General features: G+C 51.2%; 1 protein-coding gene across 1 annotated transcript; it reads left to right on the top strand.

Annotated features, from left to right (window-relative positions):
• Positions 1-98: 98 nt before the first annotated feature.
• On the top strand, positions 99-18,223 carry TMEM53 (transmembrane protein 53). The gene is made up of 3 exons (XM_027969131.3): positions 99-249; positions 11,993-12,114; positions 16,715-18,223. Exons 1-3 carry the CDS (start codon positions 189-191, stop codon positions 17,414-17,416), a joined length of 885 nt encoding a protein of 294 aa, XP_027824932.1. The 5' UTR covers positions 99-188; the 3' UTR covers positions 17,417-18,223.
• The last annotated feature ends 451 nt before the right edge of the window (positions 18,224-18,674 follow it).

Raw genomic sequence — 18,674 nt, 5'->3', positions numbered from 1 at the left:
GGCGAGAGGCTCCGGGAGACACTCGGCAGTTGTTAAGAAGAGATGTCACAGAGCGCGGCTCAGGGATTGGGTAGCGTCGAGGGAGGTGGGTGGTGATTGGGCGGTGCCCAGGAGAGGCTTGGGTGAGGTGCAGGCGCGCGAGCGGGAGTTCCGGCCGGAGGCCCAAGCTGAGGGCCGGCTCCTTCACCATGGCTTCAGCCCAGCTGGACTACACCATCGAGATCCCGGATCAGCCCTGCCGGAGTCAGGGTATGGAACGAGGGTTGGGTCCAGTCGTGGGTAGGTGACCTAAGGAGTCTGTGGGTTGCAAGCGCAGCTGTGGCCCCGCCCCACTTGTGGCCCCGCCCTCCCGCGGCCCACCTCCTCATAGGGTCCCGCAGGTCCTTAGACTTTGTCGGGTCCAGAGAGCCCCGCCCCTTAGTAAGCCCCGCCCGCAGGGCGCTTTCCCTGTCCCAGACCCGCCCCTCGGAGTCGACACGCCCCCCGCCTACCCCCACCCCCGACCAGGCTGGGGCCCTTTTTTCTGTCTCTTTAGTTCTCAGGTCCAAGCTTTCCCTTCCTTCCCAGTAACTGAAGGCTGCCGAGGACAGGGGACATCCTGATTCCTTTGTTTGGAGTCGGGTTTCCCACTGCTATCCTTTCTTGGCGGTTGTGCTTAGGTGGTTCCACTCGTTATATTCCATCCACTGTTTTCCCCAGGGCCCATGGAGAAGCCCAGGACACAGAACCTTCACCCTTCCCTCCTCTGCACTCTCTTTGGCAGTATAGTTAGCAGAGCCGTCTCTGCTGTGAGTTAGAAGTCGGCTCAAATCCCCACTCCTCCCTTCAGTAGCTGTGTGACCGTTGGTAGGCTTCCAGCTCTTAACTTCGATACCCTCATCTGCACAGTTAGGGTACCAACAGTAACCTCCCTCCGACGGTGGTTGGTTGCACAACTGAGATTGTTTGTGTACAGGACCCAGCATAATGCTTGGCACTGAGTCATTTTCGTGATTAGCTTTATTTTTTCCCTACAGTCATATTAGAGAAAGGAGTGTGGCAGGGCCACAGAATTAGTAGCCTGTCGAGCAGGTCTGGATTCCAGGCAGTGTGAGTCGGATTGGGGTTCCAGAGAATGGAAAGTTTGGCCCGGATTGGGAGTGAATTATGGTAGAGGAGCCTTGTCATACAGCCCAGCTCAAGCTGCAGGTCTTGCCTGTCTTACTCCACATCACCTTCACACCTCCAGTCTCACCACCAGCCCCACCTCACCTCTTCTCCTGCCACCCCAGCCATCTTCCCAATGCAAAGCTTTGGTCTTATCACTATCCTAGCTAGAACCCTACAGTGACTTTTTTGCCCTCAGGATAAATCAAGTCCTGATTCCTTAACATGGCATTCAAAGTTCTTCATCATTTAGCAGCCCCTGCTTACTTCTTTGTTCACTGTGTCCTTTCCCTGTTCACGTTGAGTTTTGTGTTTCGGCCTCCCCAAGCTGCTTGTGATTCTGCACACTCTTCCTGCTTTTCTCTGCTCCTGCTGTTTCTTCTGTCTGGAATGCCTTTTCCTCTCTGCTGCCTCACTCTGCCCGCTCCCATGTCTGGTTCATTGTTTAACGCTTCTCTCAGGTGTTACTTTCTTCAAGAGAGCCTTCCCAGACCCCTTGCATAGCAGCTGTGTTCCTTGGATGGGGTCTAAGAGGGGAGTGCAACCCCTAGGCTCTTGACAGAGCAGGTAGCCCCAGACCAGTTGTATTTCACTAGAGCCAGATCTGTTAGCCAAGGGCTCTTGGGCTTATAGATGTAAAAATCCTTTTGAAAAGTCTTGGCATCAGTGGGAGATGAAGTCGATTAATATTATTACCCTTGGGGACTTCCCTGATGGTTCAGTGGCTAAGACTGCAGGCTCCCAGTGCAGGGGGCAGGGTTCGGTCCCTGATTAGGGAACTAGATCCTAAAGACCTGGCACATGCTGCAACTAAGACCTGGCACAGCCAAATAAATAAAATGTTAAAAAAAAAAACAAACAACTATTTAAAGTAATTTTTTTAAAGATTATTGCCCTTGGAGCACCTTTAGTTGCAAAGGCCTGGAGCTGCCTTCTGTGTGGCCAGGAGGGCAGAAGTTTGTTCCTCAGCCCCAGTGGGCAGCCTTTGCATTTCAGTTCTACCTCTTGCTCTTCTTTGGTTCTGGCAAGTTATTGAACCTCTCTGAGCCTCAGATTCCCCAACTGTAAAATGGAAGTGATAAGAGGCATTGTGAGGGTTAATGAAGTAGTGACTGACGTGGAGCAGGTATGTGTGCTCCTGTGCGTGCTGCCTGACGCGTGCTCTGTCCGTATATGTCTTCCCCTTGTGGCTCTCCCCCCTGCTTCAAGGGGCTGGGTCCTAGAATTGGAAGAAATCTTAGGGGGCCATTTTGTCCTGCATCCTTCTCCTGTCATGAGAGCTTGCTGTTAGCACCAGACCCTTCCCGAACAGGATCCTTCCTCCCACATATCCTGGCCTGTTGGAGGCAACTGGATTGTTAGAAAGCTTCCCTTCCTTGAGCCACAATAGGCCTTCCTGTCACTTCTGCTTTCAGCTCAGCATTTGCTGTGTCCTGGCCATGGGCTAGTTGCTGGTCTCCTCAGAAGTGACTCACACACAGACTCCCTGCAAGGACCTGTGCTTCAGGGAGGACTGAGGATTTAGAAGCAGCTGGTTTCACTATGATGTGGTGACTGCAGGGCTCGGAGGTCGTGGTGGAGACAGAGCAAGGTAGTCTGTCTTCCTCTCTTTTCAAGATGACAGCTTCATCTCTTTTCTCCAAGGGAAATACCCCCAGGGCCTTCAGCTGTTCCTCCTCTGGTGAGGTTCTAATAACCCTCTCCTTATGATTGCCTTCTGCACTGGCTTTGGGTCATCATGCCTTTTCTTCTCCAAGTGCGTACCCCAGAGCCAAACTCGAGGCTGTAGGACCCCTCAGGAGGAAGTGGCAGCACTGTGACCCCGCACATCTCTTTGCTTCCTGTCTGTAGAGAGCTCCCCTCTAGGCTGATGTGGCTTCACAGAGCGAGAGTCTTTGGGGGTCCGGAGATTGTCTCTCTTTTGCACTCACTGTTTAAAGGTGCAGAAGTATGTAGGACGGTCATATTTGGTTTCTGGAATTGCGTTTCCCCCATAACTGAGCTTTAGAGCCACAGAGCCTGGCACTGCTGTGAGCTGATAGAGAGGCGAAGAGCTGCCGCTGGCACGCAGTTAGCGGGAAGGCAGCTACAGATCTGGGGCCCTTCATCACTCAGGGTCCTCCTGCTGGAACTCCCACCAGGCAGTTATCTGTGGCTGACTGGGCCTAACAAGGATCATCTGCCTGGTCCTTTGCCGAAGCTGATCCCTTGGCCTGGCATTCCCCTCTCCCCACCCACTCTTCTTTGACCAGTGGTCCCCTCACCCTGCTAATGAGAGTTGGGTATTCTCTCATTTCCTTGGGGAAGGTTCTGTCCTCAGGACCCCCAGTGCAGGGATCCCTGTTGTGTTGTTTGGAGGGTTTGGCTCACTGTTGCGGGAGCCTGGCAAGGAAGATGTGCCCGAAGAGCTGAAGGGAGACATTTGGCAGTGCTCTGGCCCCACCCGAGGTGCTCTGCCATCCAGTCCAGGGTTGCACTGCCCCTCCTCCCAGCCAGAGACTGGTCAGCCAAGTCCTGCCCCAGGGCCTGTCTGCGGCTTGCGCAGGCACTTCTTAAAGGCATCCTGTTGCTCTCAGGTTCTGTAAACATTTTTACAAATAATTGATTTACAGAATTAATGGGGCTGAGACAAGGGGCTCACTCTTAGCCTTCTGAGGAGTCACAGAGAAGGCAAGCAATAGGTCTGCTGTGAGCCCAGGCTTCATTGTCAGTCTACCCTTGGGCTGAGCGCTGGCTGGGGTTGAAGAACTGAAGAGCTTGTCTTGACCCCCAGGAAGTTTCTCCCAGCGCCAGGGAAACAGTATGGGGTGGACCGTAGTTTGGGCCACCATGGTGGGCTGCAGGGGTCAGTGGCTTCCTGGAGAAGAGTGGCCCACGCTGGACCTGGAGCTGTAGATAGGGAGCAGCAGAAGGTGCAGAGCTGGGGCACTGGGGGACTGAGACTGGCCCAAAGGAGTGGGGCCTTGGCAGGAGGCCGAGGTGTGCTTTCTGGAGCAGGGGTGAGAGAAAACCTCAAGAGCTGTCACACCAAAGAGGCCTCACAGGCCCGGGTGCCGAGTTGAACTAGACTCTTCTGGTCTGTGTGAACCACAGGGGTGCTTTTTTTTTTCTAAACAGAGGAGTTTTGTTCATTTTTTGAATCGTGACCTCTCTTCTTTCATTCATTAATAGAAACCCTTCCTAATTTGTCTGCTTTATGCCAAGTGTCATGCTAGGCCCTGGATCTGAGCTTCAGACCTCAAGGACCGTTTGCCTGAGATCTCTGTGGTTTCTGTTGGGCTTACACTGTTGACCATGCCCTGCTAACACGCCATGTTCACCAAGAACCCCTCATATGATTTTATTACTCTTTACGACCACCTTGTGAAGTCTGGAGTACTCTTATCCCAGATGAGGAACAGGAGCTCAAGGGAGGTAAAGTGTCTTGCCCCAAGTCATCCCAGGTTCCAACTCAGGAGCCTCACTCCAAAGCCTGTGTATGCATATTTCAGTTGCCATCAGGAAGTGCTGCCTGAATACAGTTCCATTTCTCGGAAACAGTTAAGGACATGCACGAAGAAAGAGATATCCATTAAAGTACTTTTGTAACAGCAAAAGATTAGAAACAACATCGTGTCCAATAATGGGAGCTTGGTCACCATAAATTACGAAATATCTATAGCTGCTCTGCAGCCACTAAAAAAGAATGGTGTAGAAATATATAAACCGACAGGGAGAGATGTTCACATATATTGCTAAATGGAAGAAAGCAGATTACAAAGTGGTATGATTCCAATTGTATAAGATATTCATTTTCTACTTTTTCTACAGTGAGCATGCATTCCTCATGAAGTAATAACTTCAATGCATTGAACTCTTTCTTTGTGCTAGGGTAAAAATGCTAAGCCCTCAGTAGTCATTTTCTCGTTTAGTCTTATGTACTGTTATCCTCATTTCACAGTTAAGAAAATTAAAGCTTAGAGAACTAGCTCAAGGTTATTAGTGGCAGAGACAGAGATTTGAACCCAGATAGGGTTTGTTTATATTGGAGAAGGCAATGGCAACCCACTCCAGTACTCTTGCCTGGCAAATCCCATGGATGGAGGAGCCTGGTGGGCTGCAGTCCATGGGGTCACTAAGAGTCGGACATGACTGAGCGGCTTCACTTTCACTTTTCACTTTCATGCATTGGAGAAGGAAATGGCAACCCACTCCAGTGTTCTTGCCTGGGGAATCCCAGGGACAGGGGAGCCTGGTGGGCTGCCGTCTCTGGGGTCGCACAGAGTCGGACACGACTGAAGCGACTTAGCAGCAGGGTTTATACGATAGATAGTCCTAGATACCATGCTACTCTTCTGTACTATTATTCCAAAAGGTTAAAAAAAAGTAAATTTAAAATGAAGTAATTTGGATTAAATATAGGAACTCTAAGACTCTAGAAAGTATTTCTTGGGAGTAAGGGAAATTGAGGATCCTTTGATTCTTTGCATTTTAAGAAGAAAACATAGTTCTAAAAAAAAAAAAAAAAGAAGAAAACATAGTTCTTTGTATTCTGAGTCCTGCTTGCTGATGAAAAGCACATAGTGTTCCACAAATCCTTTTTCTTTGTCAGCCTTTTCCTTTGTCTTCCCCACATGCCCCTGGGATATACACAATCTAATTTATGCTCTAGTTTTATGACTTGAACTGTTGTACAATATAGTATGTATCTGTAATTCTTGTATTATCAGTGTCAGTGTCATTTGTTGAGAAAAGTCCAGAGGACAGAGAGCCCCTGCGATTAAATTGTTCTGTGGGGTACTTAAGAAGTGTCAGGCTTGAGAAGCCTTGCCAAGGAACTTCTGGGCATCCATGATCTCTTTGACTTCTTAACCACTATTGACTCTGCTGGATACCCCCCAACCTTTAAAAAAAATTTTTTTTTAACTCTCATTGCAAAAGTGATACCTATGGATTTTTAGATTGTGAATGTAAAAAATCATGAACAAGACATTGCCTCTAATCCCAGGAATAATTGCTATCAATATCTGATGCTTTTTTCCTATGCTTAAGGATGTATAGGTGTGCATGTATGTATGTACATGGGATTCTGTTGTACATATTCTTTGCAACTCACTTTTTTGCTTAATGTGTTATTATTAATTTTTAAAATAATAACAATATTGAGATATAATTCACATTCTGTAAAACTGACCCTTTTAAAATGTGTGATTCATTGGTTTTTAGTATGTTCACAGGATTGTATACCCAGCAGCACTATTTAATTTCAGAACATTTTCATCACCTGCGAAAGAAACCCTGAACCATTAGCAGTCTCTCCCCATTTCCCCCTGCCTCCAGCTCCTGGCAGCCCCTCATCTGCTTTCTGCCCTATGGATCTGCCTATTCTGGACATTTCATATAAATCATATAAATGGGATCATATAATGTATGGTCTTTGTGTCTGGCTTCTTTCACTTAGCAAATGTTTTCAAGGTTCACCCATGTGGTAGCAGTGCCTCATTCCTTTTTATCACCGAGTAGTATTCCATTGAATGGATATACCACACTTTATTCACCCATTTACAGGTGATAGGTATGTGGATTGTATCTACTTTTTGGCTGTCATGAATATTGCTGCAATGAACATTCATGTACACGTTTTTGTATGGACATATGTTTTCGGTTCTCTTGGGTTTTGTACCTCGTAGTGGAAGTACTGGTTCATATGGAAACTCCATGCCTAATGTTTTTGAGGAACTGCCAAACTGCTTTCTAAAATGAATGTACCTTTTTGCACGCTCACCAGCAGTATATGAGGGTTCTGAATTCTTCTTATCCTCAACACTTGGTGTTACCTGACTTTTTGATTATGGCCATCCTAGTGGATCCTAATATACTGTCTCATTGTGGTTTTAATTTTCATTTCCCTGATGACTGTGATGTTGGACATCTTTTCATGTTCTTACTGGCCATTTATACATCGTCTTTAGAGAAATGTCTCTTCAAATCTTTTGCCCATTTTAAAGTTGAGTTATTTGTCTTTTCGTTATTGAATTGTGAGTGTTCTTATATATCGTGGATACAAACCCTTGCAGATATATGATTTGCAAATATTTTCTCCCATTCTGTCACTTTCCTCAACTTTTTGATGGTATCCTTTGATGTACAAAAGTTTTCAATGCTGGTGGAGTCCTGGTTTGTCTGTGTTTTTTTTTTTTTTCTTGTATTCCTTTTTCTTTTAGTTATGTCTAAGAAACCATTCCTTAATCCAAGGTCAGAAAGGTTTACTTTTACATTTTCTGCCAAGAGTCTTATAGTTTTAGCTTTTACATTTATGTCTGTGGTCTGCTTAAGAGAGTCCTGAATATTTCTGTCATAGATTAAGCATTTTTCTTTCATAGAAGTGGAATCGCTAAGTCAAAGATTGCATGTTTTTGAGGCTTTTGCTACACATACCAGAATTGTTGTGATTCTTTTCTTCCTTTCATTTCCCTCCCCTTCCTACTTGTCTCCCACTGCCCTGGTTCAGGCCTTTACCATCTATTGTTTTGCGTGTTACAGTCATCTCTGACTTTTCCTAATGGGACCTCTCAGCGCAGTGGATGAACACAGTGGCGTGGTGGTGGTGGTGCTGTGATGGTATAGACGAGGGGCATCTAGCCCTGTCTAGTGATTTAGGGGAGTGGTGAGAAGGGGTTGGAGACGGCATCAAGGGGAACTTCTTGGATGTCAGCAGTGAGCTGAGTCAGCAGGGGGCATGGGCATTAGCAAAGCATAAACATGGATTATCAGCGTCTGGGCTTGGGAGTGAGGAGCGTGCGTGCAGTCCTGGAGGCAGGGGGCAATGTGGTGTGGTGGTTCAGAGGTGCATGCTGGCTCTGCCACTTCCTGGCTCTATGTTTTTGGGGAGAGAGACTTCTCTCTGTGTTTTAGTTTTCTCATCTGTAAAATGGGGATAGCAATAAGAGTTAACTCCTAGGATGGTGGAGGGACCAAATGAGGCAGCGTGTGTTGAGGTTCTGACTTTGGTGGCCAGTCCGTGAGGAGGAGCAGGTGGAAGAGGTCAGTGCTGGATCTGTTGATGTACAGAGAAAACCAAGTATACAAGTTTGGAGCTAAATGGAAAGAGATTTGGTTAAGACTGGGGGGCTTTGTGTTTTGTTTTGTTTTGTTTTTTTACCCAGGGGGCCAGCGGGATAATGGTGATGACCACCTGGGTTTGGAATCTAGCTCCACTGCTTATTAGCTTTGTAACTTTGACCAATTATTTATTATCTACCTTGTTCATAGGATTGTCGTGAAGATTAAATGAGTTGATATATAAAGTGCTTAGGGACTTCCCTGGGGGTCCAGTGGTTAAGACTCTGTGCTCCCAATGCAGGGGGCCAGGGTTTGATCCCTAGTCAGGAAACTAGATCCCACATGCTGCAACTAAGACTCAGTACAGCCAAATATATATATATATATATATATTTAAAGTGCTTAGAATAGTATCTGATACAATTCTCTTTTTGCTGTTATTGTTTTTCTTGGTGATGGGAAAGAGGGGCAGAAGGAGATGTGAAATTCAGAGAAGTTTTTGATGGTTTAGGACTGAGGTGGGTTTGGTTGCCTGTGCAGGGCTGCGGTCAGTCTTGGTGTAGAAATGGGAGATGGGGGCCAGTGCCTGAGTATTCAGTGCCTGAGGGGCAGTGGTCAGAGGCTGGGAGATGTCAGCAGCAGGAAGGGGAGAGGGTGGTGACCAACGGGAGGAACATAAAAGGAGCAGGGGCTCCTACAGAGGGTGGAGGAATCACGGGATCTGGATGTGGCAATAAATAACAATAGCCATAGCAATTACTTTTATTACTCTGGAAAGGGCAACGGGTAACAAGAGGAATGCCAGCTCTTTCTCCTTGGATCCATCCTTCACTTTGCAGGCACGTGTTCATTCATTCAGCACGTTTCTGCTGAGTGCCTGGACACGCCAGCTACAGTCCTGGGCACCAGGAATGTGGCAATAAGTGTGACGAACCCAGTTCCTGCCTTCAGGGACCCTGCTGGCTGAGGGGTGACAGATGTTATTCAAATAATTGTGCAAGTCTTTAATCAGTATAGATTGGATCTTGCCACCTCCCCCCCCCCCCCCCCCCCCCCCCGCCCCCGGTTCCAGAATCTATTCGCTCTCCACTGCTCCAAATAAAATCCTGACTCATAAGCATGGCCTGGGGGCTTTGCAGGATCAGGCCCCCCATTCCCACTCTTAGCAGCTCTCCTGCCCACTGTTGTTCCCTCATCCAGGCTTCTAGCCTCCCAGGACTGCTTGCTGTGCTCCAGAGTGACTGTAACATCTCCATCACCTCCTGCCCCTGCTCATGCCCTCTTTCTACCTGGCATGCTCCTATGGTCCTTCAAGACCAGCACAGCAAACATGTCACCATCACTCTCTCAGCCGTGGTCTCAGAGCACCTTGGACTTTTCTGGATGATAACACTTCATGTCTAGAATCTGAATGGGTAGCGTGGCTCCAGTGGGAGGAGGTCATGACAGAGCTCCAAGTTAGGAGGGGTGTCCTGGGAGGAGACTGTGCTGGGGGAACGGGAGATGCTCGTGGGTAGGAGGGGCACCTTGTGGTTCAGGAGAGGCGGCCTTGAGTGCCTGGCTGGAGTGGGGGCACCAATTCCCTCCTTTTAGGAACCTTACGAAAAGCTTGGGCTCTGGGAAGAGGCAGCGTGTCCAGGGTGTCCGTGTTCTGAGTTTCTTCATGAGAGGCGTGTCTGGTGAAGTCATTCCTACCTGAGTTGGTGAATCCAAGGGTGTCAGGAAAATCTGAGGTGGAACAAAGTGGAGTTGTAGAGCCCAGCCGTGGTGGTAGGGGCAGGTCAGAGAGCCAATGGAAGTGTCTGAACCTTCCCTGTCTGGAAATGTGCCACCCCTGCTGGTCAGGGCAGTCACCAGGGGATGTGACCTCGCTCAGCCTCCTTCTCTCTATTTGAGATGAACCCCCTAACCCGTTGCTGATATTTTGGTGGTGGTACCTGGAGGGGAGCACCATAGGGAAGTGCTGGGGGAGGGGAGTCCATACTCAGACAGTTGCATGGAAGTTAGGGAGTCTCCCTGGGGCAGGTCTCAGAGATCCAGTGGCTGGACCTCAGATGGTCAAAGGTAGATCCAAATGGTAGCTGTCGATCACCACCCGTGAGGTGGCTGCAGCCCGAGCCTTGTGGGTAGCCATCACCAGCAACGCTGGGCTTCTGCAGAGAAAGGCCAGTGCAGGCGAACCACTGCCCTGGCCAAGGACCAGGCCAAGACAGTTGGAGACAGTATTTCGAGTGGCCTGACTTAGAGCTGTGGAACCATCCCTCTTTTTGGAGGCCGAGGTCAGTGTCAGGGGAGCCTGGGAGGGCTGGCAGGGGTCAGCATGGGACTGAGGCGCTGGCAGCTCCTGCTCCAGGCTGAATTGTAGCCCAACCCTGGATCCCCGTGGGCGCGGGCAGTTAATCTCTAAAGGCCAGAGTCGCCACCGCCGGAGAGCAGAAACACTGAACTTTTCAATCACATTAATTTCCACAGGAAATTGTTGTCTTCCTTTTGTCCAAAGGTTAGTGATTTATGTTTACCATCCTCTTAACTAGCCTTGAAATTTACTGTTGCCAGGTCACCACCAGCATCTATAAATCTCAGTGGCAGCTGAGCATAGCCAAGTGGCTTGATCCTTGGAAGAGTAAACTCTGGCCCTTTCAGGAGGACAGATAACTGGCAACAGACAGTCCCTGGACAGAAGTCACCCCGAGGGGTGTGAGTACTTCCTTGGTGGGGAGAATGAGAGGAGGCCTGACTGACATGGTTGCGGGGAGGCCTCCAGAAGCGGCCATGGAGGAGGCAGCTGGCTTGTGCCTTGGCACATCAGGGGAGGAGATGTACTTCTGGTGGTGGACGGGGCTGGCGGCCCAGAGCACCTCCAGTGGGTTAGGATGGGGAGTCGGGGCCGGCTTCCCAGCTCTGCACTTCCTGTGTTTCCTTAGGCAAGCAGCTTAACCACTCTGTGCCTCAGTTTCCTCATCTGTAATAATAGTCCCTGTAGTGTGCTGTGAGGATTAAATCTCAGTAAATACTAACTGTTATTATTCTCTCTCAGGACAGGGTTTGGTTTGGTAGGGGGCCCCAGAGTCGGTCTGCTTCACTTCCCCACCTGCACTGCCCTATCGATTTCTCTTTAAAACCCTCTTCTTCCATCTGTCCGTGGAATTAGAACAGGGGCTGGCCAACTTTTTTTCTGTAAAGGGCTGTACCTTAGACCTTAGACTTTGTGAACTGTGTGGTCTCTGTTGCAGCTACTCAACTCTGCTGTTTCAGCTTGAAAGCAGCCGTAGACATTATGTAAATGAATGAGCTGGGCTGTGTTCCAATAAAGCTTTATTTGTGGACATTTACATTTCATGATTTTCACACCATAAAATCTTTTGATTTTTTTTCCTAAAACTATTTTAGAATGTAAAAAGCACTTTTATCTTTAGCTCAAAGGTCATATGAAAACAGATCATGGGTGAATTCAGCCCATGGCTTGTGTTAATATCTATGGTATGCTGATCCCAGGATTAGAAGGTGAAATTGCATGGAGGAAGTGTTTTTTTCATTTTTCTCACCTGGGCTGTGTCTCTGAAAGAAAAGAAAGGGGCCTTCAGGTGGCTTTTTCTGGTTACCCTGCAGTGCCATCTGAGAAGCCTGAAAGCCAGCGGAAGTGAAGGAGAGAGGAAGGAGCCTCCTAGGCACCTGAGGCACAGGGGCTGGAAGGATGCCTAGGCCTGGCCCCTGGCGCCTCCCTGCCACCAGCGCTGGATGGGCCAGTCACCCCATCCCACACGCTAACTGCACAGCTGACCGTCCTACACTGCTTGTGTTTCAGACGACAGCCCCGACGAAGGTGGAAAGGAGGCTGGGGCTCGACTGCCTTTGGTGATTCTCTTGGGCTGGGGAGGCTGCGCCGACAAGAACCTGGCCAAGTACAGCGCCATCTATCACAAAAGGGTGAGTACTGCGGGCGTGTGGACTCCCAGTGCTCTGGGCCCCCTCTGGAGGGGCGCTCTCAGCCTTGGCTGCCCTCCTCTCCAGGCTGCCCTCATCTCCAGGCTGCCGTGGAAGGTGACCACCAGTCAGGGGCCGGGCAGGCCTGGGAATGGCACCAGGACTGGCCTGTGAGGAAGATGCTGGCCCATGGGGACTTGGGCAGGATTATCACCCTTTGCAGCCAACTCTGTGGCCTGGTCTGTCCCCTCCAGCCCCCTGACCTCCCGCTTCCTTCCTCCCCAAGCCCCAAGGTGGCAGATCATCCCCACTGTGCTCCCGACTGAGGCGTCAGCCCAGACCTCAAATCTTTCTGGGCTGGTGCTGCCTTTCTGGGTGTGTGCTGGGCCGGGTGTGCTGGGCATAGTGTGAACTCCTGGGGCCTCCTTGTCTCACCAGGAGAGTTTCTGTCTTAGGGTTGAGCATGGCACCTTCATGTTTCCAGGGTAGAAGGGTCTTCTAGAGAAGAATTCAGGCCTGAAGTTTCCTTGCTTCATCTCAGGCCTCACGAGAGTTGGATATAGAGGTTGCCGTGATTGGAGCGAGCCTTGGGAGGGCCTCTTATACCTGAGTACCCCTTTCACAGCTTTGGCCACTGGCCTGGCCCTGCCCTCCTCTCCCAGGCCTCCCAAGGGAGGGAGGCAGTACAGACCACTCCCCACCCCACTCCAGCCGCCAGTTGGAAGCCCTGCACTGAGGAGGTGTGGCAATCACCTGGGAGAAGGGCCAGCTAGGGCCCCCTCCCCTCAGCCTCCCTCTACTGACCCAGGTCTGCGCTGTGCCCAGGTGCGTGGTGGCCCTGGAATAGGACGGGAGTTGGAGGCCTCCCCTCAGCCAGCAAGCCTGGTGCCCTGGCATCGCCTTACTCCTTAAGTAGTTTCAGCTGCTTCTGAATTCCACTCCCTGGGCGAGGCTACATTGTCTGGCTTCTCCATTAGACTAAGATCCTTGAAGGCAGGCGGAGGCCAAGAAATAGGTGAGTATGGCCAGAACAGAGGACAAAAGGAAGGGCAAGTGTGAAGAGAAGAGTCTGGGAGGGTCCTCTGGGGATTTAGGCTGGGGTGTGATGTTAGACTTGTGCTTCTCAGAGTCCTTCCCTGCTGAGTGGAGAAAGGATTGGGGAGGCCAGGGCTGGAGGTCGTGAAGTGGGATTGTCGCAGTGGCTGGAACCTTGAGGCTGATGGTGCCGGTGGAGGGAAGTTAATAGATCAAGGGGCTTGTTAGGAGGCACAGTGATCGGTGGATGAGAGACTGGGAGTGGGCATTGGGCATAGGTGGGATCCAGGGTAATGCCAGGCTTCCAGCTGCAGCTGCTCCCTGGTAGAGGTGGGTATGTCCTTTGACACAGGGAGTACTAGAGGAGACGCCTTAGGCTCTGGGCTGGATGAGATTCCTCCAGGGAGTGTGTAGAGAGCAGGGAGAAGAGGCCAAGCTCTGAGGAGCAGGAGATAAAGAGGATCCACGGTGGGAAGGAGGAGAGGCCACAGGAAGAGAAATAAACTCAGGGGAGCATGACTGAATCCAGAGGAAGGGAGTCTTAGGGAAATGGGCCGGTGACGAGGGAGACAGGAAGGACATTCCTGGGGTGGAAGGCATGGGGAGGAAGTGATGGAGTGGAGAGGAAGAAAGGATCCCAGGGAAGGCAAAGAGGTTGAGGGGGCAGGGCTGCTTGTTGGGGGTCACCTGGGAAAGGAAGGGGTACTTTTACCTTCTGGTCGGAAGGATGAATGGGGGTAGAGAAGAAATTTTTCTAACCCCCAACTCCTAATACTTCATTATTTAAAAGAAAATAAAAGCATTATATTCTACCCCCCAGAGATGTCCTCTATTTAGCATCAGTATGTGTCCTTTCAGCTTTTCTTCTGTGTGTCTTTTCTTTACCTAAATGAGATTTCTTGAATACTCTGTTTTTGTATCCTGCTTTTTTTGGACTATGATTTCCACTGTCCCATGTTAATATATTCTAATCTCATCAAGTCTCCAGTCCATGGTCAGATTCTCTGATAGTCGCCAAAGTGTCCTTTAAAGTGCTGATTTTCCTGAACCACCAGCATCCAGGATCACCCATTGCATCTTGTCATTTTGTTCCGTAAACCTCTTTTGTCTAGAACAGTCCATTTTTTCCTGATGTTGTTACTAAAGAGCCAGAGAGTTGTTTTTTTTTTTGGTCACACCACATGGCATGCGGGATCTTAGTTCCCTGACCAGAGATCTACCCTAGAATGACTTCCTCAGAGTGCGGAGTCTTAACCACGGGACCACCAAGGAGGTGCCGGAGAGTCTTCCTAAGAGCTTGTGATACCAAATGCTGCTGGAAGGAAAGTACAACAGGGGCTGAAAGGCGTCATGGGATGGAGCACTTCGGGAGGATGTGGGTGACCTTGGTAACAGCAGCGCAGCTGTCAGAGTGGAGTCCGTGGGAGGGGGACCAAGGAGAGAGGGTGACTGTCAAGGTTTGTCTAGCAAGGTGAAGAGAGGGTGGGACAGATTTAGCGAGGAATATGATGTAAAGGCAGAGGCTTTAGTGTTTTTTATTAACGAGATCGGTTTGTGCAGGAATCTGGATTGAGGAAGAGACTGAGGATACAGGAGGTGAGGATGAATGGAGCAGGCTGGGAGTGAGCGAGTGTGGAGGTGGAGAGATGGGTGGCTTCCAGGGAGAGACAGGAGATTGGGATCTGACGGGCGCAGGGGCTTCTGGGAGCATCTGACTAGAAGCAGCAGAGGTGGAAACGTCAAAGTGAGGCCCAGGGAGGCTCCATGTGCACACTCTGCGCAGGAGCGTTGGGCGTTCATAAGGCCCGCTGTGTGTGTGCTCCCACCGGCAACCTGGAGGTAGAGAGCGCGCATGCCCTCACAGACGGCACAGTCACAGGCACGAATGAGTTCATGCCTACGCCAACAGGTAGTTCTGCATGGGAATGCTTCTGGGGAGGAGTGTGTGTGTTGCGTGTATGTGCCCGTGTGTGTGTGCATTCCTGAAGGTGGTGTATGTGCTTGCGGGTGTGCTCTGGCAGTTGTTTGCACTTCACACGTGGTGCAGTGGGCACCCTAGTGCATGGTGGGAGTCATGGGCATCTGCATCTAAGGGGTGTGAGACAGAGAGGCTGTGTTTAGTCCAGGAGTTGCGTGTGTGTGGTGGTGGTGTGGAGTGTGTTTGTATTCATTGGCAGTGTGTGTGTAGGTTGAAGGTGAGTGGAAAGACATTTCACACTCCCCTGGGGAGCTGGAGCAGAGCGCTTTGTGAAGTTTTCCAGAGCTGAGGGGCCAGGTGGCACCCACGACCCCTCGGTGCAGTCTTGGGAAGAGTGGTAAGGTCCGCTAGGGCCTTGGCGACAGCACAGCCAGGAGGACCCGTGGCTCACGTGATCTCAGTCAGCCAGAGGGGAGGTCAGGGGGCTGTGGCAGGGTAACCTCCGCTGACTGTCTTTTTGGCTCTGGGTCATTCAGGTACTGCGCCCATATAATTTTCTCCTTGTTATTACTCCTGCCACCACTAATGACTGCTCTTCTTAGCTGGAACTCTGTGCCAAGTGCTGTTTGGGGGCACTGGAGATACTTTTTTTTTCCTTCATTTAATTATACTGTAATCCCATGAATTGGATGTTGTCCCAGCTTACAGAAGGGAACACAGACTCAGAAAGATGAGTTAAATTGCTCTTCATCTATACTTGTTTATAGATGCTGGTCCCAGGAACTGAGCCCAGAACTGTCTGACCCCAGGGCCTGCCTAACTCAGAGTCCCCTGACAAAGAGCCCCGTGTGTCTGGCACGCATTAATGGCAGAGGGTTAGGACTCAGGGTGGCTCTGGTCACCTTCTCTAACTGGCCTAGAAGGGGATCTGGGTGAGGACCTTGAGGTGTTCTTTGACCCAGGCGTCGAGGGATACAGAGGCCTAGAGATTTTTAGCTATTTTAGAATTTGAGGAATAATGTGTTTACTGTACTTGGAATTTCAGGGAGAGTGAGGAGTGATCCCAGGCTTCAGAACCAGACAGGACCCTGCGAGGAAGGTGGCAGTGGCCAGACTGATGCCTTGTGGCCCAGCTCATGAGTGGCCTCTAGTGGTCAAGGCTGGGCCTGCAGGCGTGTCTTGGGTGCTGGGTCTCCTAGGGGTACCTGCTTGTCCCTGGGAGGCAGGGACCGTGCAGAGCAGAGTGGCTGCAGCAGGGTGTTGCCAGGCAGTGAGGCCTTAAGTCTGCCAGAGTTGATCAGATGTGGGTACAAGGTCGTGGGTGGGAGGGAGACAGCAGACCAAAGTGAGAAGGCTTCCTTCTGGTCAGCCCAGAGGCCTCCAAAGCGAGCTCTGGGCTCTAGGCCTCAAGGGCTTGGCCAGCATGAAGCGATTATTCCACAAATGGGCCTGGAGTGGCCCTTCCCCTCTGGGAGGCACCTGTGTCTAGGAGAGGTGAGCGTGCACCTAGGCTGCAGCAGGGCCTGGAGGACTTCCAGCTTATGGGCCTGTGGAAGTGAGAGCTGCTGGACCCCTCTGACCTTAGCTGGTCGCTGCCTCTCCTCCCAATCCCATTCCCGAGGACCAACCGGGCCTCTCTCCTCTCCCCAGGGCTGCATCGTGATCCGATACACAGCCCCCTGGCACATGGTCTTCTTCTCCGAGACCCTGGGCATCCCTTCACTTCGTGTCTTGGCCCAGAAGCTGCTTGAGCTGCTCTTTGATTACGAGGTTGAGAAGGAGCCCCTGCTCTTCCACGTCTTCAGCAACGCTGGCGTCATGCTGTACCGATATGTGCTGGAGCTGCTGCAGACCCACCGGCGCTTCTGTCACCTGCGTGTAGTGGGCACCATCTTTGACAGCGGTCCCGGTGACAGCAACCTGCTGGGGGCTCTGCGGGCACTGGCGGTCGTCCTAGAGCACCGGCCTGCTGCGCTCCGCCTGCTGCTCCTGGTGGCCTTCGCCCTGGTGGCCTTCCTGTTCCATGTCCTGCTCGCGCCACTCACCGCCCTCTTCCACACGCACTTCTATGACAGGCTGCTCGATGCAGCCTCTCGCTGGCCCGAGCTCTACCTCTATTCCAGGGCTGACGAGGTGGTCCTGGCCCGGGACGTGGAGCGCATGGTGGAGGCACGCCTGGCACACCAGGTCCTGGTGCGCTCTGTGGACTTCGTGTCGTCTGCACACGTCAGCCACCTCCGCGACTACCCTACTTACTACACTACCCTCTGTGTCAACTTCATGCACAGCTGTGTCCACTGCTCAGGTCCTTGCCCTCCCCACCTCACCTCTGCTCCAGAAATAAATGCCTGACTCTTCCCCACAACCTACATCCATGGGTGGGGTCCTCTGCTGGTACAGCTCCCTGCAGCTCTCGGGGTCTTTGTGGTCCCTCTGTCCTGGGGGACCATGTCGGTCTGTTTACCCCAAGATCCTGGGGGCAGTAGTGCCTGTGCAGGTCTCCGCAGGAGCCTTGCAGCTCTTGTGTTTGCTAAGTGCAACAGTCAGGCTGCTGGTTCCTGTGGCATTTAGGCTGTGAAGGGTTAATAAAGCTGGGGGTGGGGTGAGGCTAAGCCCCAGCATTGATTGATCTTTGATTCCTTGAATGGAAGGTGAGCTTTGCAGGGAGGTGTCAGAAGGTAGGGGAAGGGGCTGTGATCTGTGCTCCCAGGACCTGGAAGGGCAGGCAAAGCCCCCCCAAGCCTGGAGCAAAATCCCCTAGGATCCCACTTGGCAGTTCACTCAGGCTTCTCATTGCCAGGGAGTCTGAGGTGGAAGCCATATGGGGAGCTGACAGGTGGGGGATCTGTCCAAGATCTACTACACTTTGCCAGAAAGCCACTGGACCCAGGGAAGTTGCAAGATGTGTGTGGAGTGGGCAGAGGGTGTGGGGAGCAGGAAGACAGCAGCCCCAGATGGGAGCTGGGACAAGCTGAGTCAGGAGTTCTGAAGACCAGAACCATTGGCCTTCATCTCCTTGAGGGAGACCCACTTGGATCCTCTGTAGACAGGAGCAGTGGCTTCAGCCTTAGAATTCTGTATCATCTATCATCCTGTAAGTCACTGCTGCACAATACTGGCACATAGTAGGCATTCAATAAATTTGTGTTGATTGATTGAGCTTACTGTGGTGATCCCTTCCCAGGTGGCGCTGGTAGTAAAGAACCCGCCTGGCAAAGCAGGAGACATGAGGTGCAGGTTCCATCCCTGGGTCGGGAAGATCCCCTAGAGGAAGGCATGGCAACCCACTTTAGTATTCTTGCCTGGAGAATCCCATGGACAGAGGAGTGAGCCTGGCGGGCTACAGTCCATAGGGTCACAGTGAGTCAGACATGACTGAAGTGACTTAGCACACTGTGGTGATCAAGGGACTTGGGGGCCAGGGACGGGCTTTGAAAGTTTGACAGTCAGTGAAGGAGATGGCTGGAAGAGCTCTGTGTGGGAGCTGACCCTGACAGTCTCAGGGCTGATGCACCTTCTGTCTCCAAAGCTCAGCTCTCCCTGCATGGCCTCAGCCCTGTGGGATGGCCCCTCAGCTGCTGCAGCCCGTTCCTTCTGTGTGGCTGCATTC

Source organism: Ovis aries, chromosome 1 (genome assembly GCF_016772045.2).
Source record: "Ovis aries strain OAR_USU_Benz2616 breed Rambouillet chromosome 1, ARS-UI_Ramb_v3.0, whole genome shotgun sequence".
Lineage (NCBI taxonomy): Eukaryota > Metazoa > Chordata > Mammalia > Artiodactyla > Bovidae > Ovis > Ovis aries.
Note: the sequence above shows the minus strand (reverse complement) of the source record. Positions and strands in the feature narration are given on the sequence as shown.